At 42.1% G+C, this 22424-nt stretch overlaps 1 protein-coding gene across 1 annotated transcript in view; it reads right to left on the reverse strand.

Moving 5' to 3' along the window:
- The window catches only part of LOC114471940 (85/88 kDa calcium-independent phospholipase A2-like), a 62539-nt gene that overhangs the window by 37112 nt on the left and 3003 nt on the right, over positions 1-22424 (reverse strand). Inside the window, exons 2-10 of the mRNA XM_028460946.1 lie at positions 19967-20147; positions 19873-19917; positions 19305-19487; positions 19112-19220; positions 9730-9846; positions 9313-9400; positions 5575-5738; positions 1478-1628; positions 940-1055 (exon numbers count right to left, since the gene is read on the reverse strand). Coding sequence (XP_028316747.1) covers positions 940-1055; positions 1478-1628; positions 5575-5738; positions 9313-9400; positions 9730-9846; positions 19112-19220; positions 19305-19487; positions 19873-19917; positions 19967-20147 — 1154 coding nt within the window. The remainder of the gene's footprint in view (positions 1-939; positions 1056-1477; positions 1629-5574; positions 5739-9312; positions 9401-9729; positions 9847-19111; positions 19221-19304; positions 19488-19872; positions 19918-19966; positions 20148-22424) is intronic.

Raw genomic sequence — 22424 nt, forward strand, 5'->3', positions numbered from 1 at the left:
TGTGCCTCTGCTGCTGAGGCGGCTGATCGGTGCTGTGGCCGCAAGGTAGTCGGTGCCTGTCGTGGCGGCAATACCCGAACCCGTTGGTGGACACCGGGGGTGAGGGATGCCGTGAAGCTGAAGAAGGAGTCCTACCGGGCCTTTTTGGCCTGTGGGACTCCGGAGACAGCAGACAGGTACCGACGGGCCAAGCGAAGTGCAGCCACGGCGATCACCGAAGCAAAAGCCCGGACATGGGAGGAGTTTGGTGAGGCCATGGAGAACGACTTCCGGACGGCTTCAAAGAGATTCTGGACCACTATCCGGCATCTCAGGAGGGGGAAGCAGTGCACCGTCAACACTATGTATGGTGCGGATGGTGCGCTGCTGACCTCGACTCGAGACATTGTGGATCGGTGGGGAGAATACTTCGAAGACCTCCTCAATCCCACCGACACGCCTTCCAATCAGGAAGCAGGGCCCAGGGACCCGAGAGTGGGCTCTCCTATCTCTGGGGCTGAGGTTGCCGAGGTGGTTAAAAAGCTCCTCAGTGGCAGGGCTCCGGGGGTGGATGAGATCCGCCCGGAGATTCTCAAGGCCCTGGATGTTGTGGGGCTGTCATGGCTGACACGACTCTGCAACATCGCGTGGACATCGGGGGCAGTGCCTCTGGATTGGCAGACCACAAGTAAAAAGTGTGTAAATGTGTGATACTGTCCCAAAACATGCATGAGAAGCATTTTCGTGTTATGTCGGGGCCCAATTAAAAATAAAAAGAGTTATAAAAACAAACCCAAAAACGGGTGAGATAGATTTTCCCATTTCCAAAGGTAAACTCGCGATCGCGAGGAGCTCGTATTGAACATCCACCGTTAATGAAAACCCAGTGAAATGGACGAGAAAGCAGCCACGTGACACTACATGTGATGATGTGCAGCAGCGTTGTGCATGTTGAAGAACCTTGTGGAATGGTGAGAGGTCTGAACGTGTCACTGGTGGAGTACGGGGGCTCATAGTTCCTGAAGATGTGCAGCTTGCATGGATGTCGGTCTGCGAGAACACTGGTCACCATCACCCTGAACAAATAGAAAGCAAACATAGAAATACAACAAACAGCAGTACTGTCGCTTTGTATGTGAAAACATGTGTGGTCACAAGCATTAGCAGGGTTCTCACCAGGACGTTTTCACAGTGTAGGGGGAGCACATGTTGTAGTGGGGTCAGGGGGCAACCCCCGCCCCATAGAAAATTTTGACATTTATAATCCTCTTAAACACTATTTGCTACATTTTGAGGGCGTTATTCCTTTTGTGGCCGCTAGACATACTTGAGGGGGCCGTAACATAATTGGGGGCTCCACGCTGTGATGTTGGCCCCCTACGCTGTGTTTCAACCAGCATAGGAGCCGACATCACAGCGTAGGGGCCCCTACACTGTGATGTCGACTGCGCTGGCGAGAACCCTGATTAGGTTCAGATGTTTCAATGCAGTGTAACACCTGGGGTGTGAAACATCAGTCATCTTGGTATCTTCTCCAAATTCTTTCTTCAGGAATTTTTCTAGTGGCTTTTTTGTGTACGGCCTCCACCCTTTGAACACCTTCTTTTTCATCTTGAAGTACAGGTTTTGCAGGTCATTTAAAGGCTTACCTGCAGACACAGGAACAACTCAACATTAGCTTAATTTAAAGGGATCTTTCACTGTTTCTACAAATGTGCCCTAAAACTTTTGAAATGTCCTTATTAGTAGTATCTATGCCTTAAAAAAATGCATTATTGTGGACCACATACATTTTAATAACTTTTAAAAAAGGGACTACTTTACAGTTTTAGAGCCTGTGTTCCTCCATCTTGAACTCAAGTGACTGATGATGTCACACGGCCCCACTGCCCATAAACATCCCGTCTGATTTTTATATAATTTAGCATCTTTTGAAATAATTTAGCAGCTTTTTACATCCTTTAGCAGCTTTTTCATTGAAAATGACAACTTGTGCTGCTTTTGGTTTCTCTAAAAAAAAAAAAAATCAGGAAAATTTAAAAATGCCTATGTAAACCTCTATTGTTTAGCGAAGGAAGACAAAAATAGTTGTGACTACGGATGCAAACAATTAATCGATTATCGATTAATTGTTTGCAATTGCAATTAATTGCGTTTTGAACCCGTAATTCCCCGCCAGTCCATGTGAGGGCGTGCTTGACGCCAGACGTACTTGACGCACAAGCGGGAACACAAGTGAAGCAGGGCTCTGACGACAACGACAAGACAAACGAGAAGCGGTACACTGACAGGATGAAGAGGGAAAAAAACGGTAATGGAGTAATAGAGCGATTTTAAGTTGGTTAATCACTACAAAGACGCCAAATGCACAATATGTGGAAGCATTTTAAAGAACAACTCCACAACTTAGTTGAATTACCACCTAAAGATGTCACATTCAGCCGTGCTACAAGCAGCGAGTAATTCTTCTCATCCAACAATCACCACAGTGTTGGGACGAATGGTATGTGATTCCACGAAAGCAGAGGGCATTACCCAGCGGATATGTAACATGGTTAATACAGACATGCTGTCGATAAACGTCGTTGACTGACAGGGATTTCGAGAGGTAATGAACTAAATCAAGCCAGGGTACAATATCCACTCTAGAACAACCATAAAAATCCACATGGAAGCAAGCTACGCGAGGAAGAACGCAGCGTTGAAAAGACAACTTGCAACCACGAATGTGGCCCTCACAACAGACTGTTGGACTTCCTTGTATACAGAAAGCTACATCACAGTTACATTCCACTACATTAAACCAAACTGACAGGTAATGTCAGCAGTCCTACTCACAGACAGCATGTCAGTGAGGCATACTACTGACAGTTTAGCTGACAAGTTAAACCAGGCTGTGGAAACATGGGAAGTGTAGTTGCTTGTATACATGACAATGCATGGAATATCGTCTCGGCAAACATTCCCACACGAGTCAATTGGCGCTCAGTTCCTTGTTTCGGCCACATTCTGCAGCTGGCCATTAACAAGGGTTTCGCTACCTACAGTAACCGAGTCAAACAAAGCACTCATAAACTCATCCAATCCTGTAAAACCAGGTGGAATTCAGTCATTGAAAAGTTTTACAGACTAATGGAGCAGCGGTGTCTGCTGTACTATCAGACCACACAGTGACCAAACTCACAGATGCCAGGATGCTGGAGCTGAGGGAAAAATATTGGCAATTGATGGAGGATTTGGCGCCAGTGCTGGAAACACTCAAGTGTGCAACGACCATCATGTCTACTGAGGTGTTCATATCAGATACGTATCCCATCACCTTCAGCCTGATCAACGTGCATCTCAAGACAGACGTTGGAGACGCCAGCAAAGTGGGGGAATTAAAATCCAGAGTGTGTACTTCACTGGGCGAAAGGATGAATGTAAGCTACATCCATTAATTTAATTATTGTAAATATTTTTAACTAAAAAAAATAAAAAATAAAAAATAAAAATATATTTTTAACTGCTTGCATTGCACACAAAGTACATTGTTTGACAACTGTAGTTTTTACCTGCTTCTACTATCTTATCTAATTAATATAAATAATTAATATCAAGCAATCTATTAATGATGAATAGTGGTTTATTCATTAAATGATAAAATACTGAACCTATTACAAACAAATTATGATATAAAACAATATCACATTTAAATCCAATTTATTATCTTTTTGTTCACAGATTGCTTCTGATGACATGACGTCAACACCACCAATGCTAGCCACCATGCTGGATCCTAGGCACAAGCACCCCACCAAGGAGGATCGCAGCTCATGCCAATGCTTGAAGTGCTGGCAGAAGCAGAAGCCAGATGTGGCAGCTCCACATCAGCAGATGCCGCTGGATACCAGCAAGAGGTGGTCGGTGCAGTGCCAGTCCAGGGAGCTGTGCTTCAGAGACACAGTGCTTATGCTTTACTCATGGGTGAAAACTATACCACCAGAAGCACTGATGACGTAGTAACAGAAGTAGACAGATTTCTGAAGTATCCGCCACCACCCCTTGATTCTATCCCTGCAGCATGGTGGAAAGTCAATGAAGGAAGGTCTCCAAGAATGGCAAACTTGGCAAGAAAGTACTTGACCATACTAGGGGTGGGAAAAAAAAAAAATCAATTTTACGATATATCGCAATTTTTTGGGTGCTGATTTTAAATAAAAATTTTTCTATTTAAAAAAACAATTTTTTTTTAATTTAATTTAATTTATTTTTGATATTGAATCAAAATTTTTGTGTATTTGTGCAATGTTTCAGTGGTGGTTACAATTCTATGTGTTGCAATGGTTATTTGATGAACTTGATTTTATGATGGCAGTGTGTAATACCTGCAATATTTATGTATGTACAGGAATTTTAATTTCATATAATCTGTTCAGATCAGTGCTTATTTTGTGCATTATCAGTAACTCAGGGTGATTAATCCTTAATGTTCTCACTTACAGCTGTTACAATGCCGTCATTATGTTGCCATGATAACTTTGAGACTTCTACACAGTAGTTTCAGTGAAAAGAAACTTGTTCCACTTTATTTTATGATGGCAATGTGTAACACGGTATTTTCCTTTTTTCAGTGAAAATTTGCAAAAACACTATTAATAAATAATAAATAGGATGTTTTGAAGCAAATAGTTTTGACTCACTTTGTCTGAATGATCAATATCTTCTGATGAACATATACAGCAACTTGATTTTTCATCTCAACGATTAATTTTGATATTAACTGGGTAGAATATCAACATATATCGTGATATATCGTATCGTGATACGTATAGTATTGCAACATCCTTGAAAATACTCACCACTAGGCCATACCAGGCACGTCAGTTCCTTCTGAGCGTGTATTCTCAACAGCTGGTCTAAGTGTTAACAGGAGTCAGTGATGTATTGCGTAGTGTTTTGGCAGTTTAAATTGGGTTTCAGGAGGTTTAGGAGCTGTTTAATGCAGCCAAGACGGGAGGAGGAGGGCGGTGCGCCTAATAAGCGCTCCCCAGAAACACGTATTCCCCATAAAAAATGTTCCTTTCTTCTCACACTGACGCATTTCATGCCGATTCTGTCCATTTGATTTAGTCCGTGATTCCATTATCGTGGATTTTATAGGGCCCTATACTTAATATGTGTTATAGGAAGGATAAAAAATAAATAAATAAATATTGATGTTTGGTGCCAGTGAATAGATAACGTATCACTAGACGAAACATTGCAATATATCATTGTATCAAGATATTGTCACACTCTAAGTTTAAGGGAGAGTAAAGGTCCCTTAGAGGAGCTCTTCTTCTCCGCTTCATTGTCTCCTACCAAACCGCAGAGTCATTTCAAAATGGTGGAACACAGACCCTGAAACGGTAAAGTAGTCCCATTTTGACACAGATCTCTAGGTTTTAGAATCAGAATCATCTTTATTCGCCAAGTGTATGTTGTACACACGAGGAATTTGACTCAGTCAACGGTGCACTCTCCAAAAGTGAAACATTCAATAATAAACAATCGTAAAAACCCTTTAAATAAAAGAAGAGGAAAAGGTGTACAACGAACAATAAATAAACTAACCGTGGATGATACAAAGAGCCAGGATGCCCCCGGTGCTGGTGCCGGCTACCCAGTCGAAGAGTTCTCGAATAGGCTGACCTGCTTCTTGCTCCAGGGCGATTAACATCTGGATCAGCACGAGGCCTTTGATACCTCCCCCGTCGAGACACAGAAGTTTGTCCATCCTTTAGGACAGGAAGAGACAAAAAAAACAGCTATAAGCAGACTGACACTAGTTGTCTCTACCATGAGCTAATACAGGCTGTAATATACTCGGGAGCCATTGTCATATAGAAAAAAGCCAATAAGGCTGGTGTCAACTTACAGACACTTTCAGCTGATGATCTGACAGGTAGCATATAAGAATACCAAATGTCATCAACAAAAAAAGCCATGTCAAACCCAGGACCAAGTCGACACGACAGAAACTGACTGAGAATATAATGGTTTTCTTTATTTTTCTGCTAAAACTTCTGGTTGAAGTTATGAAGAATTCACTCATGCTTTAAATAACAATATAAGAAGTTTTAAAACAGGAAGTGTTTAAAATCAGCTTGTTACAGGGGGAATCCCTGCTCAGCCTTGTTCGGGGCGTAGGAACTTCCACAGCTGAATAACATACCAGCATTCATTCATCAACTATTCACACACTTCTGTTGTTGTTTCGGTCGATCAGCTGCTTGTTGAAGTGCAACACATAGATACTCAAGCAGCTATTCTGATTTGTCGCTGTAGAAAATGCTTTTCCAGGGAACCGTGTGGGTTTTTATAAACAAGTTGGACAAGTCTGAAGACATTACTCAGAACTGGTCTGTGGCTTTTATCAGTACATCACTATGGCAGAACCTGTTCACAAAGACGGATGCTTCCCACTGTGCCAACATTCAGAACTTTGCCTTGGTTCATTCGTAAAACAGCAACAGCGTCATTTGTGACCGGGGTCAGCTGTTAAAGGGATTCTCCACTGTTTTTACAAGTTTGGTCTAAAATCTTTGAAATGTCCTTATTAGTAGATCTATGCCTAACAAAACACATTATTTTGCATAATATTTATTTAGTTGCCTTTTAAAAAAATGGGACAACTTAACAGTTTTAGAGCCTGTGTTCCACCATATTGAAATCATGTGATTGATGATGTCATACGGCCCCACTGCCTGTAAACATCCCATTGTTTTCTATTGGAGTGAAACATTCAGCCTGAATTTGATATCATTTAGTAGCTTTTTAGACAATTTAGCAGCTTTTTAGAATATTTAGCAGAATTTTAGGTTATTTAGAAGCTTTTTATATCATTTAGCAGCTTTTTAGGTTATTTAGAAGCTTTTTTTATCATTTAGCAGCATTTTTAAATCATTCAGTATCTTCTTAGATAATTTAGCAGCTTTTTAGGTTATTTAGCAGCATTTTTAGATAATTTAGCAGCTTTTTATATCATTTAGCAGCATTTTTAAATCATTCAGTATCTTTTTAGATCATTTAGCAGCTTTTTAGATCCGTTAGTAGCTATATAGGTCATTTAGCAGCTTTTAAGGTCATTTAGCAGCTTTTTAGAGCTGTAGTCAACCAAGAAAATGGTTGGTCGACCAAGCCTTTGGCACACGTAGCGATTAGTCGACCGAAAAATAAGGAAAATGAATGAGCAGCTGCAGAGGAGGACGATAAATATTTTGTTTTGGCTTTTTGTGGTGCTGATTTGCTTTTAAACACGGACCATTTATGATATGAACCTTATTCAAGTTTTGACCAGAACCGGACAAAGCAAAACTGAAACCTCAAGGTCCGACAGACATTAGGTATTTATATACGTGCCCGACCTGGAACCGACAATTAAAACCTATTTTTTCCTCATACAAATGACTTTGTTTTAGTGGTAAACCTGCTTTTATTAATAATAATTGTTGATGTCAACATCAGATCAGCGCACGGGGGAAACAAACACACGTCAAAGACAGGTGCGCAGTGGGTGCTGTGGCGCCAGAGACAGCAGTGGATGAATTTACATAATCTACGTATCAAATATAAGGATAATCCATGTTCTTGTGCAGAAAAAGGATTGATTCAACATGGATGCTTGTGCTTCAAGCCTGTCCTAATTTGTTCCCTCTCTGCTCCGATCAGAGCAGTCAGTGACAGCGCAACACTTTTTTTTTTTGCAGCCAGCACTCACTCACACAGCTGTTGCTGGACATAGAAGTGTATTGCATTGCATTTTTTGGTATTGAACCTGATACCGTTGCTGGTCGGCCAACAAAAATCTTGGTCGACCACGACGGCATCGGTCAATTAGTCGACTAAACAACCAAAGTTGGCAGGTTTTTAGTTCAATTAGCAGCTTTTTAGGTCATTTAGCCAGCTGTTGAAGAACTCCCACCATCCTCAGGGTTTGTGTGTCTTCAACGGTCTGTGATTTACTCTCTAACTTCAGCCACCAGAATGTGTCAGTGCATTGTTTAAGGAAGTGTAAAGGTCCCTTAGGGGTGCTTTTCTCGTTTGTTTTTCTCGTCCCGTGCCATCACAGATTTTTTTTAATTGTTTATATCCTCTTTCGGTAAACAAAAGAGGGTTACATCGACACCTTTTTTAGAGCAACCAAAAGCGGCACAAGTTGTCATTTTGACTAAAAAACCTGCTAAATGATTTAAAAACCTGCTAAATGTTCTAAAAAAGTTGCTAAATGATCTAAAAATCAGACTGAATGCTTCACTCCAATAGCTGAATAAAACGTGAGATGGGTTTAGACATACTGATGATGTGTTGTTGCAATAGTATAGGATAGGATTAATATTGCAACAACACATCATCAGTCGGGTAAAACTAACTTGCCTCACGACGGTCTAATCCCAGCTCACGTTCCATGTTCGTGGATGAACAATCCAACGCTTGGTGAATTCTGCTTCACAATGATAGGAAGAGTCGACATCGAAGGATCAAAAAGCGACGTCACTATGACGCTATTGGCCTTACCAGCCTGTCATTGCCCGATCCCGTTAGATCTCGGAAGCTAAGCAGGTCCAGACCTTCAATCCAATAGCTGAATTGGAGTTTACGAGCAGTGGGGCCGTGTGACATCATCAATCACATGATTTAAAGATGGAGGAACACAGGCTGTAAAACTGAAAAGTAGTCCTATTTTTAAAAGGCAAAAACCACTATTTTCTCAGAAAATTAAGGTTTCTGTCTTCTCATGGTCACATGTTCCTTGAGCAACAAAAATAGTTCTGACAGAATGTTTGGATGTTGTAAAATGTCATTTTTTTCCACTCAAATACTACAGGAAACCATTTATGAGCTGATGAAACTCATAACGTTCATGTTCATTTGGATTGTGACCCTGTAAACACTTTAAAAATGTCAGTAGTTAGGAACTGTTTTAAGTATTTTTGTTGTTTGGTTTAAAAACAATAGTCATTAATAAATATGACATGTTTTATTTAATGACGTAAGTATTTTTATTGAATGATTAGAGATGTTCCATCATTTTCAGCTTCGTCTTATGTCTGCGTTCACTAATGTGATGAAGAGTCTGCAGAAAAGGTCTGTTTGTTGATTCCACCACAGAAACTAGATGATCTTTGTAATTAGGTGTGATGGAAAATATCAATATCAGTTATCGAACAAACAAGTTGTAAAATAATAGCGTATCATGTTATCGGCCAAAAATCCAATACCGTGCATCCCTGCTTTCAGAGTTATTCTTCTGAGCTTTGCAGCAGAACTCATTTGTAAACAGATACAGAAATAAAACAAACCCACACTTACTTTGTCTGGCCGTCCACTTGTAAACGTCCAGGTTCCGTGGTACCAGCACTAGCACCAGGAGCCTCCACATGCGTGAGATCCTCAAAACCTGAAAATCAGGAGCCATGATCGACACGTTTCTAAAAGCCAAACGACATCTGCAGTAAAACCAAAGCTCTTTACTCAGGTTTGAATGTTTCTCAGTATGAGATGAACAGATACAGCTTAATAATGTTACCTCTAATCAACATTGATCTCACAGCAGTTTATCAAAAACTACAGGAAACCATTTATGAGCTGATGAAACTCATAACGTTCATGTTCATTTGGATTGTGACCCTGTAAACACTGTGTAAAATGGTTATGATGATGGAAAAATCAAGTTAAAACCTCAGGACATGAATGAACATGACCCATGGTGGGAAACAATCACGTTACCTATGCCTTGAGGTTTGGTCGTGGAGGACATTGGAGGACTGCTTTCAGGGAAGGCTGGCAGGAAGCGTTGCACTCCTACACTAGAGAGCATGTCCAGGAGCATCTCTCTTTTAGGGCCTTCAATGCAAACACCAGGTTAGTCGTGCACAGACAACGTGAACAGCACAGGCACAGGATGAGTGAGTAACAAAACAAACTGTTCATGCTTTTTCACCAGTAAATAGAAACTTATTTACTTTGTTTTCATGTGCATTATGACTTGTTTTGCTGAGGGAGAACAAAATGACAATATCAAATGGCCTTAAAGCTGCTTAATCATAATTTCAAAACTGTATCTGTATTTCATCCAAGTTGTTCTCATAAATCCTCTGAAAGGGATTTACTCAGAAACGAATGTCCAAGGTAGAGATTACTGCTCAAAAGTTTCTTTCTAATCTCCACCATCAACAAACGGTTTGTTGAAAAAAAGTAATGTGACTTGCACTTTGGAAATGTTGATCACAATAGCTACTGTGAGATATGGAGGCACAAAAAAGAATGCACAGTCGGCGCAAGAACATTTTTTTAAGGGATCCTCTACTTTTTTTTTTTTTTTTTTTACAAATGTGGCTTAAAATCTTTGAAATGTACTTATTAGTAGATCTACTGTATGTATAACTAAACACATTATTATGCACCACGTTCATTTATTAACTTCTAAAAATCGGACTACTTTATAGTTTTAGAGCCTGTGTTCCTCCATCTTGAAATCACATGATTGATGATGTCACACGACCCCACTGCCTGAACATTCCATCATTTTCTACTGGAGTGAAACATTCAGCCTGATTTTTAGATCGCTCAAAAACTTTCACCATGTCTTCTTGTTACTATAGATGTTTTTTGGTTCTTTTTTTCAGACATAAAATTTTTGCTGTTTACCTTTTTTGCTTGACAGTTTTGAAAATGTCTCTCGCCTTCCTCAGAAGTGTCTCACTGACAGTCTGTGACGTGTGTCACGGCAAATTTACTGTTGACCTCATTTGGAGACATGATTTATTGCTCAGTTGAGTGATGGAGTCCAGTCGGAGCATTGATGATTTTATAAAAAAGATTTTATTCTAAACTAAATGAAAAAGTACAAAGTGGGACAAAAATTGGTGACCGCCCCGGGCGGACGATTCAAGACAGAGTGGGGAAAAGACAAATCTGACACATCACGTATATCCCTCCTCCGTTCCCCCCTCCCTCCCCCCCCCCCCCCCGGGAGATAAGGACAGGACATAGGGAGGAGGTAATAGAAGAGGGTGAAAGGAGACAGTTCCTTCTTTGGTCAGCCTGTTCCCTGGTATCTGCTGGTTGTCATAGAGACGGATGTGTGTGCGTTTATGTGTTTGTGTGTGTCAATGGATGTGTATGGGGTGTGTGTATCTGACTATGGAGTGTGTGCCGCATGTGATGTGCATGCACACATGGTGCTGGCCTTGTGAGATTGTCAAGGGGAGATATCGTGTGCTTTGGAGAAGGGTCTGACCCTAGAAGAATCACACAATGGAAAGTAATGAACCCAAGGCTTAAGGATTAAAATGTATGAGTAAATATATTATTAAACATAACTGATAATTTCGCCCCGACACGTGTCAGCCAGCAGATCTTAAAGGTCCCATGTCATGCTATTTTTCACTCAACTCCATTTGTTCTAAGAACTCTAAAAACATAGTATTTGAAGTTTGTTTTCCCAAACTCGCCTTTTTTCCAGAGATTTAGCCTCTGAAAAGTCACTTTCTGAGCAACTCTACAAACAGGCTGATTTGCGGCCTACGCAATTTCATCAGTGGGCGTGTCTATAGATGGGATACTGACTTCCCCTCCCCGCATGGTGATGTAGGGCCACAGAACAGCCCGCCCTCCTTCCACCCACTCCGTAGCCGAGTTCATTCTGCTTTATAAACACAATACAGAGCGTGGGGGCGGGGCGTTCACCAGTACATACATAGACTGTAGAAAATACATACATAGCACTGCGTGAAGGACGCTGACATGCTCACCTTTTGTGGGCGTGTCTGTTAACATGTCAATCACGGCAGAGAGCTTCCTGGAAGGCGCGGCTTCTCCAGCTCAGTGCATGTGTATGAAGCCCAAATAGCACTTTGATGATGTTTAAAGCACAGAAAAGTATATTTAGCTTAACATGAGCCCTTTAACAGTCGACACGTGCGGCACACCCAGCAGAGCTGTCAGATCCACCGGGTCCGTCACGCCCACGCCAACCGGCATGTCCTGGCGGGCCAAACGGATCCGACCGCCCTGCCGTGCGGGCCTCGACCCCCGCCAACTATTTTTTCTGGGTGTACCAGGCGTGTGAGAGCATATAGCCCACCTCGTCTCTGTTCATGGCCTTCTTCGCATGCTTCCTGATTTCTATGGCCTCCTTTATCCAACGTTTGCTGGGTGTGCCGCACGTGCCGGCTGTTAAGATCTGCTGGCTGACACATCACACGCTGTCAGTGAGATGCTTCCAAGGAAGGCGAGAGACATTGCCGAAACTGTCATGCAAAAAAGGTAAAGAGCAACATCCACTCTTAAATTTAACGTCGTAAAAAATCATTTAGAAGCTTTTTCAGTCAAAATTACAACTTGTTGTGCTTTTGGCTGCTCAAAATAATCAGGAAAAGTTAAAGTTGCAGATGTAAACCTCTTTTGGTTACCGAAAGGGGGGTAAAAACAGTTGTGACCAAAAATGATCTCTGACTGCAGGGGGCGACAGTTCCAATTCTGTGGTTTGGTAGTAAACAATAAAGCAGAGAAGAAGAGCTCTCCTAAAGACGGGGTTTTCAACCTAGGGGTTAGGATCCTTTTTGGGATCACAAGACACTAGGAGGAGGTCTCTAGATGCTTTCAAGAAACTATGAGTATTTTCTGAACAACTTGAGTTCATTTTTGCTTATGTTTACCCTTTTTCTGTAACTACACTAAACTTTCCATATTTTAAATAGGTACTAAACTTCCTGGATAACAGTGGTTATTATAATAATATAATAATGTCTTTACTTTATATAGCACTTTTTGAAAAACTCAAAGACACGTTAACAATGAAAGTACGAATAAAAAGAAAAGAGTACATGTAAAAATTAAAGTTTTAGATTATTCAGCTAAATAAATAAATGTGGTTATCACAGATTCATAGAACAATGGACCATCATTTTACTGAGTTTATGAATTGGTCCCAAAAATCTCTCCCCTTTATTCCCTCTTATAGATGGTCCTGTCTCCACATGACTGTTCTTCAATGTTCATGTCTGTGTTCAACCACCTTCAGCTAGAGTGGGGGTCCCCACTCTCTTACTCTACCTTAAACAGTGCTTGGCTGAAGTTAGTGAGTATTCACAGAATGTTGAAGACACACAAACCTTTCTATCCCTAGGGTTTTGTTTGTCTTCAACAGTTTGCTGTATAATAATGTGTTTTGTTTCAGTAGGAACAGTGCAAACATTCTTGGCCAAATTTGTAAAAACAGTGGAGGATCCCTTTAAGTTTTCTCTTCATTCTTTCTGTGAATTATTGTGTTTCTTTGCAAAAGAATGACCGTGATTCATTTGATGCATTTTGTTCTTCTTAGTTTGTGTTCCCTGTGATATGACCTTGATCCGATACCCGTCATTTTTGGTGTTTCTGTGGAAACTATAATATCAACATGGCCATTGTTTTGAAATACAGCTACAGTTTAAAAAATTTGATTTTTGTGGTTTAATTATTCACGGTGTAGCCAGGTTTCACAGAACAGAGGGAAACATTCAGCCATACTTTCTTCTAATGTTGACTGAATAAAATATTAGTTTCAGAAGAAGAAAACTATAGGTTATTTGCATAACCCAGGTTCTCTAAGTAATATGAGTAAGATGTCTTACTATGGGATATACGACTCTGCGTCATATCGCTGAAGACCAATCTCATTATGCCAATCCTGATTGGCTGGTGAAAAGTATTAATCTGCCGCAGGTAGTCCCTCCTACTATAAGTGGAGTGGGTTGATGATACTACGTCATTCAAATAAGCAAACCTCTTCTCACTCACCCAGCAAAAAAGGTTGTCTGGTGAGACATCTCACTCAAATTACTCAGAAAACCAGGGTTATGCAAATAATCTATAGTTCTCTTTCATAACATTTGTTTAGATGTCTCACTATGGGACATGGTAGCTCCCACATTGCAGACAAGCTCATCATGCGTTACACCAGCCCGCAGGGCAAGCACTGTTTCGATCAAGACAGGAGAACCGCCCATGCCATGCACAGAGCGGAAAGATCCAGCAGGTAAAACAGGACCAAAGTGAGGGACGAGGACCAACTCGCCGCAGCACAAATACCCTCAACAGACACTCCCCTGAACAAGGCCCAGGATGTGGCTAATACCCGAGTCGAATGTGCACGCAAGCCAACAGGCGGCTGCAGACCCTGACTCGTATAAGCCAAAGCAATGCTTTGACCACCCAGTGTGACAGACGTTGCTTAGTAACGGGACAAAGAGCTGACGCCAAAGCCAGTAACAACACTGCCTTCAGGGACACAAACTTCAAGTTTGCACATCCCATTGGCTCAAAAGGAGGCTGTTTAAGTCCCTCCAGAACCACAGCCAAATCCCACGAAGGCACCAGCGGCCTCGACACAGGGAGGAGCCTGCATGCTCCTTTTATAAAAGAATGATCAGCGGATACTGACACGCAGTTTTATCCCCAAAGCCCACAGGGCCTTGGCCTTCTGTTTGTCAATCAGCTCCTGCAGAAATGATAAAATCACTCCCACAGTGTCATGTTTTCAATAAAAACATCTGAGATGATTCTTCGTTGGCAAACTCCACCATTTAATGTGAACAGGAACAGCTCATAACATTATTCTTCTACGACACATACTCCTCTGTGTCTATGCAATATAACTGTAGACACCAGTATAACTCAGGACTCGGTTGGCACCTCAAGGATGGGAGAGCTAATGGCTCCTATTACCACACTGAAAGGGGGTGTGTCCCATCTGGTGACACCAGCCTTCAAACACCCTCCACTTACAGTCGTACAGAGACCTAGTGGAGACAGCCTGAGTGCTCTGTATGATGGAAATCACACGCTGTGAGAGTCCCGCGGCTGACAGATTGCGCCACTCAGGGCCCAAGCCCATAGCGCTAAGCCCTCTGGGTGAGGATGGAAGACTGAGCCTCCACCTGTAACAGCAGGTCTCTTCGCAGTGGGAGTTGACAGGGATGAGCGCACAGCAGCCGGTAAACCTCCACAGGGCATGGCAGGCCAATGCAGAGCTACCAGGATCAGAGTATGGCCGGCTGCCTCATAAAGGGCCCAGATCTGTTCCACAACCTCCGGATGTAGCATCCACTCCCCGTAAATTGGCGCCCCCTGGACAGCAGGTCTGTGCCTGCATTCAGGGCTCATGGGATGTGTGTCGCTCTCAGCGAAAGGAGGCGACTACAACTCCACAGGATCAGCCTGCATGCCAGCAGGTGCAACTGAAAGGAGCACAATTCGCCCCGATGGTTGATGTACGCTACTGCGGTCATAATGTTTGTCCTCAACAGGACATGGTGGCCCGTGAGGAACGGAAGGAAATGCCTCTGAGAGTAATTAATGTGGGAGCGCTGGAGGCTCACATCACAGTGATCTCTTACAAACTGCCCCTCGTGCCCTGCCTCTACCCATGACGGTGCCCATAGGCATTAGGGATGCACTGAAATGAAAATTTGTGGTCGAAGCCAAAAAAAAATATCAATGATTGGCCGAATACCAAATATCGAATACGGTTGTTAAGTTTTTCCCTATTTTTTTAAGAGTGCATAAATAGCCTAGAATACATTTTTAGATATGTTTTTTAAAGAAAGTAAATGTTTATTGAATACTCTGACATTTTTTAGATATTCCAGTAGCCTTTCTTTTAAAAAAAAAAAATCACAAACTTATAACAGGTTCGCCAATGCGCCAAACCACAAGAGCGGAGTACACTTCTGCATGAACAAATAGTGTTTACGCTACAGTGTATGTTCACCGTGGAGGAGCGGCACTGACAGCAGGCAAATTCTGTATTTAGTTTTATAGGTAGCCATCACTCTTTTGCTAGCGAGACAAACAATGGCGGACTTTCGCAAAAGTTTTTATCAGGTTAAGGGTCGAGTCCATGGGTGGAGTTACCAGCATTTGTGACGTCACAAATGTGTAAAATTTGAAACGGAGCATTTTTCTCTGTGTTGTAAGACTTACACAGACCACAAATAAACGACCGGATGGATTTATTTCATATTTTGTGTGAAGTATGGACACTCAAGTTACCTCATTTGTGTAACTGCGAAAGTGGATTTTTCATATGTCCCCTTTAAACAGCACATCCTGAGGACCTTGGAACGCCTTGCGGCGAGCAGGTGAAGACAGATTGTGGACTTCCTGGGTAGGCAGAGGCAGAGAGCCTAGTCATCCTTCTTGGCCTTGCAGCGCCTTTGCATAGAGACCAGCGCGGAGCAGAAGATCCCCTCTTGAATGACGGGCATGTGCAGGATGTCACCGCTCTTGTTCTCTGAAAGGTTTGTCAGGTCAAGCCTGTGGGCCTGCTTGTGGAGGATTATGGTCCCCATCGCTCTCCCAGAGGGCTGGACCGCACAACACTGGACACAGAGGCACAGGTCCGTGACTACCGACATCTCCTCCCTCCTGGCTGGGTCCGCAACGCAAGGTTGTTGCAGAGCTCCATCTGGTATGCCATGAGCAGCAACAACACGTTGAGTGCTCTGGCCGAGAGCGCCGCAGCCTTGTAGAAGCTCTCCGTCAGGGCTGACTGTAAGTTGTCAGACTTGGTGGGCAGACGTTTGTGGAAGCAGGTGTGCTGCAGTGATTTCACCGGAGCAGCTACGGGAAGGCAGGGTCGTCTTGGTCATGATGACAGGCCAAGGGATGGCCAATCGGGCAGCGGCACGTTTGCACACATCCAGCATGTCCAAGCCGAGGAGAAGCTGGTATGCTTCCCTCAGCTCCCTCCATGGAGGCGACGGGCTTTGCAGCCTGATCAGGGGTGACGAAAATGTCGTCCTCCACTTTGTCCTCTGAAATGAGAAGTTCAGAAGTGACGTCATTGTCGTCCCCACAGTCCAAGTCCAGAATATCCTCCCCGGGTGGAGGAACAAAGGCAAGCTTGGACTGGGAACCCCAGGAACCACCTCAGGCTCCATCTCAGCCGCGACGGCCTTGGTGCCGTGAGGGGGAAGATAGGGTCCCTGCTCCGACAAGCTAACTTGGTGTACCAGCCGAATACGAAGGCTCTTCACTGTGAAGACGGCGCAGTGGCGGCAGGAACCAGGGGCGTTCAGGGCCTGCTGGGAGTGTTCCAGCCCGAGGCTCCCTGAGCAGACCTGGTGTGCGTCTCGAGCAAGAGCACACCAGGCTTGAAGGCGAGCCTTCAAGCTTCCAGACCCCGTGGTGTGTAGGGCCTTGTCCACCATCTCCTTCTCTGTGTTAGTGTGCAATGAGGAAGAAGTAACCAAGTCACTAACTGGTGTGTTGCGTCCGGTGCTCGACAGCCGTGGTGTGGCGTCGAGTGAAGCGGTGAGCCGAAAACTGGCGTTTCAGCGGTCGGCCCTCGACGGCAGGGCGTTGAAACAGTGTTAAACCGAGCGTGGAGAGCAAGGAAAACACTAGTCGACCTGGTGTGGTCGAGAGCAGAGAAAAAGCTTCAACAGCAGCGTCCAGCGACGGAATCCAGAAAAGGGTCCACCTGTGGACGGTTAAGCAGCTGCGATGCGAGATAGCTCTTAGTGAGAAGAGGTTTTTCAATGGCACTGTGTTCTCCTCCCCCTCTACTTATAGTAGGAGGGACTACCTGCGGCAGATGAATACATTTCACCAGCCAATCAGGATTGGCATAATGAGATTGGGCTTCTGAGATATGACGCGGAGGCATATATCCCACAGTGAGACATCTGAACTAATGTTATGAAAGAGAACAGATTTCACATGCATTACTCAAGCATGCAAACAAGCTGATACTCGGTCACTAATTTATTATTATCCTTTCCATGCAAACTTGTTTTCTTTCACTTCTCAGCTAACTGAGTTCCACTAATACATTTTTAAACTTGCAAGAACAGATAACTAACTGTAATTGAAGAACCAATATCAAAAACAAGTGGTATGTTAATCTGTCAAATTAATTTTTTCAAAAAAGTTTAACTTTTACTTCGACAACAGATTCTGATTCTGTTGTTCTTAAATTCTTAAAAAAAGGTAACCACATACACATATAATAGTCAACATTAAATGTGGACTATTAAATATCAGATCGCTTTCGTATAAATCCCTCTTAGTGAGTGATCTTATAACGGACCATTAATTAGGTGTATTATGCCTCATGGAGACTTGGTGCAAAAATGAAGATTGTATTGCTCTTAATGAAGCAACCCTCCCAATTATGGTTATCACCATATTCCCCGTGAGAATCGTCGGAGAGGAGTGGCAGCAGTTTTTCACTCAAGCTTATCAGTTACCCCAAAAACAAAACTTAACCAAAATTCATTCGAAAGCCTCTCACTTGAAATTTGTAATCCCAAAAACAAGATAGAAAAATCCACTTTACTGGTTATAATTTACTGTCCTCCTGATCCATATTCAGAGTGTGTTTTTGGAGCCTTTTTGTATATTTTTGTGCATTTCTGTTTTCTGTACTTTTTGTATCAATAATGTTTAGTTTTTTTTTATTTTACTCATTTAGTATATTTTTACTATAAATACCTTAGATACGGTGAGGGCGTGTTTTGAGATCCGCGAGAAGTATGTGAAACTTCCGGAAACTCTTCCGTTGTCGCAACTCGGCACTGTGTGCATTTAGCATGTACATCCAAGGTGCACATTTGGTTATATAGCACGCGGTGAACATATCAGCGTTTATAATGCCGTATCCACGGAGAAATGTGTATTTTTTGCCGTTAACTTTCAACACAGCCGCGACCATTGCCATCAATAACTTCCGTGTCTCGTCCGTTCGGTCTAAACAGCGAATGGTCAAACTAACATGAAAATAAACATTCTGAAACAATTACCAAATAAGGAAGTCAAGAAGTCCACAGAAACTCAAAACTTGTGAAAGAGCCTTAAACTACAGTATCTTCCTCTCTCTCACTCGTTTGTCTGCACACAGGTGTGGTGCTACTCCAGGTCTATAGCGAGCGATTGGCTCTGGCTGCACACGTGACTCTAGCTCGCCACTACACTGCACTACATTATCATGTTTTTTAAGGAAGAAGCGGTAGGAGGTACATGGCTTCAGGTTTAATGTATGAAGGGTACAGGACTGTGAAAGGTTTGGGAACCACTGCTTCAAACCAATGATCAGGTTCTTTCTTTAACTTCTTTGCACTGATACCTTTGCTGGTTTGGGCAGCGATGAGTCCAGGTGTTTCTCCAAGGTTGTTGGGAATCTCCACATCAGCCCAAAAAACAATCAGTACCTTAATAAGATCCATGTGATTCATCTACAGACAAACAGACCAAAATAAGCAGCGCCTTCAGCCCAATGAACCAATGGACCAATGACCAGGTCCATTCTTAGTGTGTACCTTCATGGCTAAGTGCAGTGCGGTGTTCCCGTCCTGGTCCTTCAGGTTAGCATCAGCTCCATGAGTGAGCAGCACCAGAGCAGCTTTAGAGCGGCCTTGCTTTGTTAGGATATGAAGAGGGCTTTCTCCGGTCTTATTAAGGACGTTTACTGAGCAATCGCGTTCCAGCAGCAGGCGACACATCTGGCACAAAAAGCGTAAGACGGCCACTTGTGAGACAAATATAAGCCACATGTCTAATTGTTTGTGGGCCTCAAAACAAAAATACTCCAAAAACACTCAAAAAGACAGAAAGATACACAAAATGACAAAACAAAATATACAGTAAAGATTGACAAACAAACAACAAAATACACAAAATTAGAGCAAAAACACACATTACGACAAAAAAAAGACAAAATTATTCCAAAAACACTTAAAAAAAACAGAAAAATACACAAAATGACTGAAAAATACATAAGACAACAGCAAAAAGAAACAAAATGACAACAAAAACACATTTCGACAACAAAAATAAACAAAATCACTACAAAAACACTCAAAAAATCTGAAAAATGCACAAAATGACAATATTCAAATCGTTGACCCCTATGCCAAGTTGTGAGCACAAGGCCTGGATGTAGGGAGGAAAGAGCAAAGGGGCGGGATCAATGGTGTCTCACCTTTACAAAAACAGAGAACCTGTGTTTGCAGGCACAGTGCATGGGCGTGTCCCCGTAGAAATCACTGATGTCAGTACGAACTTGGCTTTCATCCAACAGCTGTTTAACACTGGCCAGGTCTCCTCGCTCACAGGCCAGGTGGAGCGGAGTCTGGCCCACCTCATTCTGAGAGTTGATGTGACTGAAAGAAAAAACAGGGTTTGTTTAGTCTGAGATGATTCCTACCAGAGTTTGGGGTCATTTACAATTACGTCTTCAATTATCCATCTTCAATTACGATTACCAGCATTTTTCCCAATTACAATTCAAATTAAAAATCAAAATCAATTAAAATTACATGCTCAATCACTAAAGTTCAATTACGTCTTCACTTATCCATGTTCAATGACAACTCAATTACGATTAAAATCAAAGCTGCAAGCAGCAGGAAGTGGTGCACGTTGAGGTGTGTTGCTTGTTGGGGTGTGGCAGTAATTTGAAAGCGTTGAGACGTAGCTGACCATTTTCAAGGATTATATCACAAACTTTCCTGCAATGTTCTGTGCAAATATAATGTCTATGATTTCCTTTTACCAATAGGTGGCGCTATGACTATGAATGATGGATGGGTTAAACCAGGGGTCCCCAATCCTGGTCCTCAAGGGCCACTATCCAGCATGTTTTAGATGTTTCCCTCTTCCAACACACCTGATTCAAATGATGAACTCATCATCAAGCTCTGTAGAAGCCTGATAACAATCCTGGTCATTTCAATCAGGTGTGTTGGAAGAGGGAAATATCTAAAACATGCTGGATAGTGGCCCTTGAGGACCAGGATTGGCCACCCCTGGGTTAAACCATAACTATTTTTTTGGCAAACAAATGAAAGCTGCTATAATTACAGTAATTAAAATCTACTTAGCTCTACAAACCCTTAAAAACTTCCATAAGCGTAGCACATCATTTAAGTGAACAGGCTGCTAAGAGGAATATTTACATCTACAAAGATTCACAATCAAATAAACATGTACGTTCAGGGGCGGATCTACCGGGGTGGCATGGGGTGGCAAATGTCACCCCACAACAAAGCCTTGCCACCCCTGCTGCCACCCTAATTTGTACACACGGGCACGGTACTACGCGGCCGCGGTCCACCAACCGGTAATGCCCCGCTGTCGCTTCCTGACTGCGGAGCCAACGTTCTAAAACACCAACAAAGAAGACGCGTAAGATCGCACGACTGATTATCAATAAGCTTGCGCTAAGTATCGATTTTTTTTTTCCCAAAACCTTGTCTTTTTTTTTCACTAAAATGTGCAGGTACGTCTTCACATAAATGTTGTCACTGTTTGTTGAAGGAGCCAATATATTGTTTACTGGAATAGAGCACTATAATGGTGTCACTGGTAAGAAAGACCCTATGTTTTGTTTACAGAAAGCACTATTGGAGATACTCATTCATTTACATTGGTATGTTGACACTTATTTACAGAAATGTTGCACTAAAATAGTGTCACTGTTCATAGGACACTTTTTCAATTTATTGTCTTTCAGAGATATAAAATAAAAATTGTATTTTTTCACTTCATCTTTTTTCATGTCATAGATTATCATAGATTGATTTCTGACCAATATATCGCTAATCGTAGTATCGTCACATCGTGAGCGGTGTATCGCATATCGTATCGTGAGGTACCCAGAGGTTGCCACCCCTAATCAAAATAACAATTAAACAGTGTGGTTATTTTTGTTTTACACAAATTCATCATATGTCTTTTAAAATAAGTTTTTATACTTAGTTATATAACAGTGTGGCATCATTAACATGTCAATGACACTTTTTCTCCATCTGGTTACAGTTTGTTACAGTGAAAACAACTGTTTTAAAGCCATATTTTTGTAAAATTGAAAACATTTTGCACCGTTGTAATTTAAACTAACTACTAGACACTTTTTTTTATCATTCACACAATTCCAAGTCTTACACTTTGTTAAATGTTACAGAATGGTTCTTCAATGTAATGAATGTGATAATTATCCTGTTTATTTTCATGGACTGAAGCTGTGTTTCTGTGTGGATGCTACTCCAGTAAATATTAACAGTGTCGAGCTATTGTCTAGGACGTTCATGTCTATTCACGTCTGTGCTTCTATAAATCAATGTCAGTCAAAGAAAACATGGTGAAGCTACTTTGTGAATCTCACAGAAATGAAGAGGAAATAATCATTGTACTTGTTAAGCAGCACTGATATGTGTCCATGTTTACAGAGAAGTTGATAATACTAGCACTGAAATGACTATTTTCAGCATACATTTTGTTTTTAATGATTTAGAGTTAATTTGCAAAAACATTAACAATATTTTGTTGAAGCAATATTTACAGTGCATACAGAAAGTATTCACAGCGCTTCGCTTTTCCCACATTTCATCATGTTACAGCATTATTCCAAAAGGGATTAAATAATATTGTCTGTCCGA

This window comes from Gouania willdenowi, chromosome 1 (genome assembly GCF_900634775.1).
Source record: "Gouania willdenowi chromosome 1, fGouWil2.1, whole genome shotgun sequence".
Taxonomy (NCBI): Eukaryota; Metazoa; Chordata; class Actinopteri; order Blenniiformes; family Gobiesocidae; genus Gouania; species Gouania willdenowi.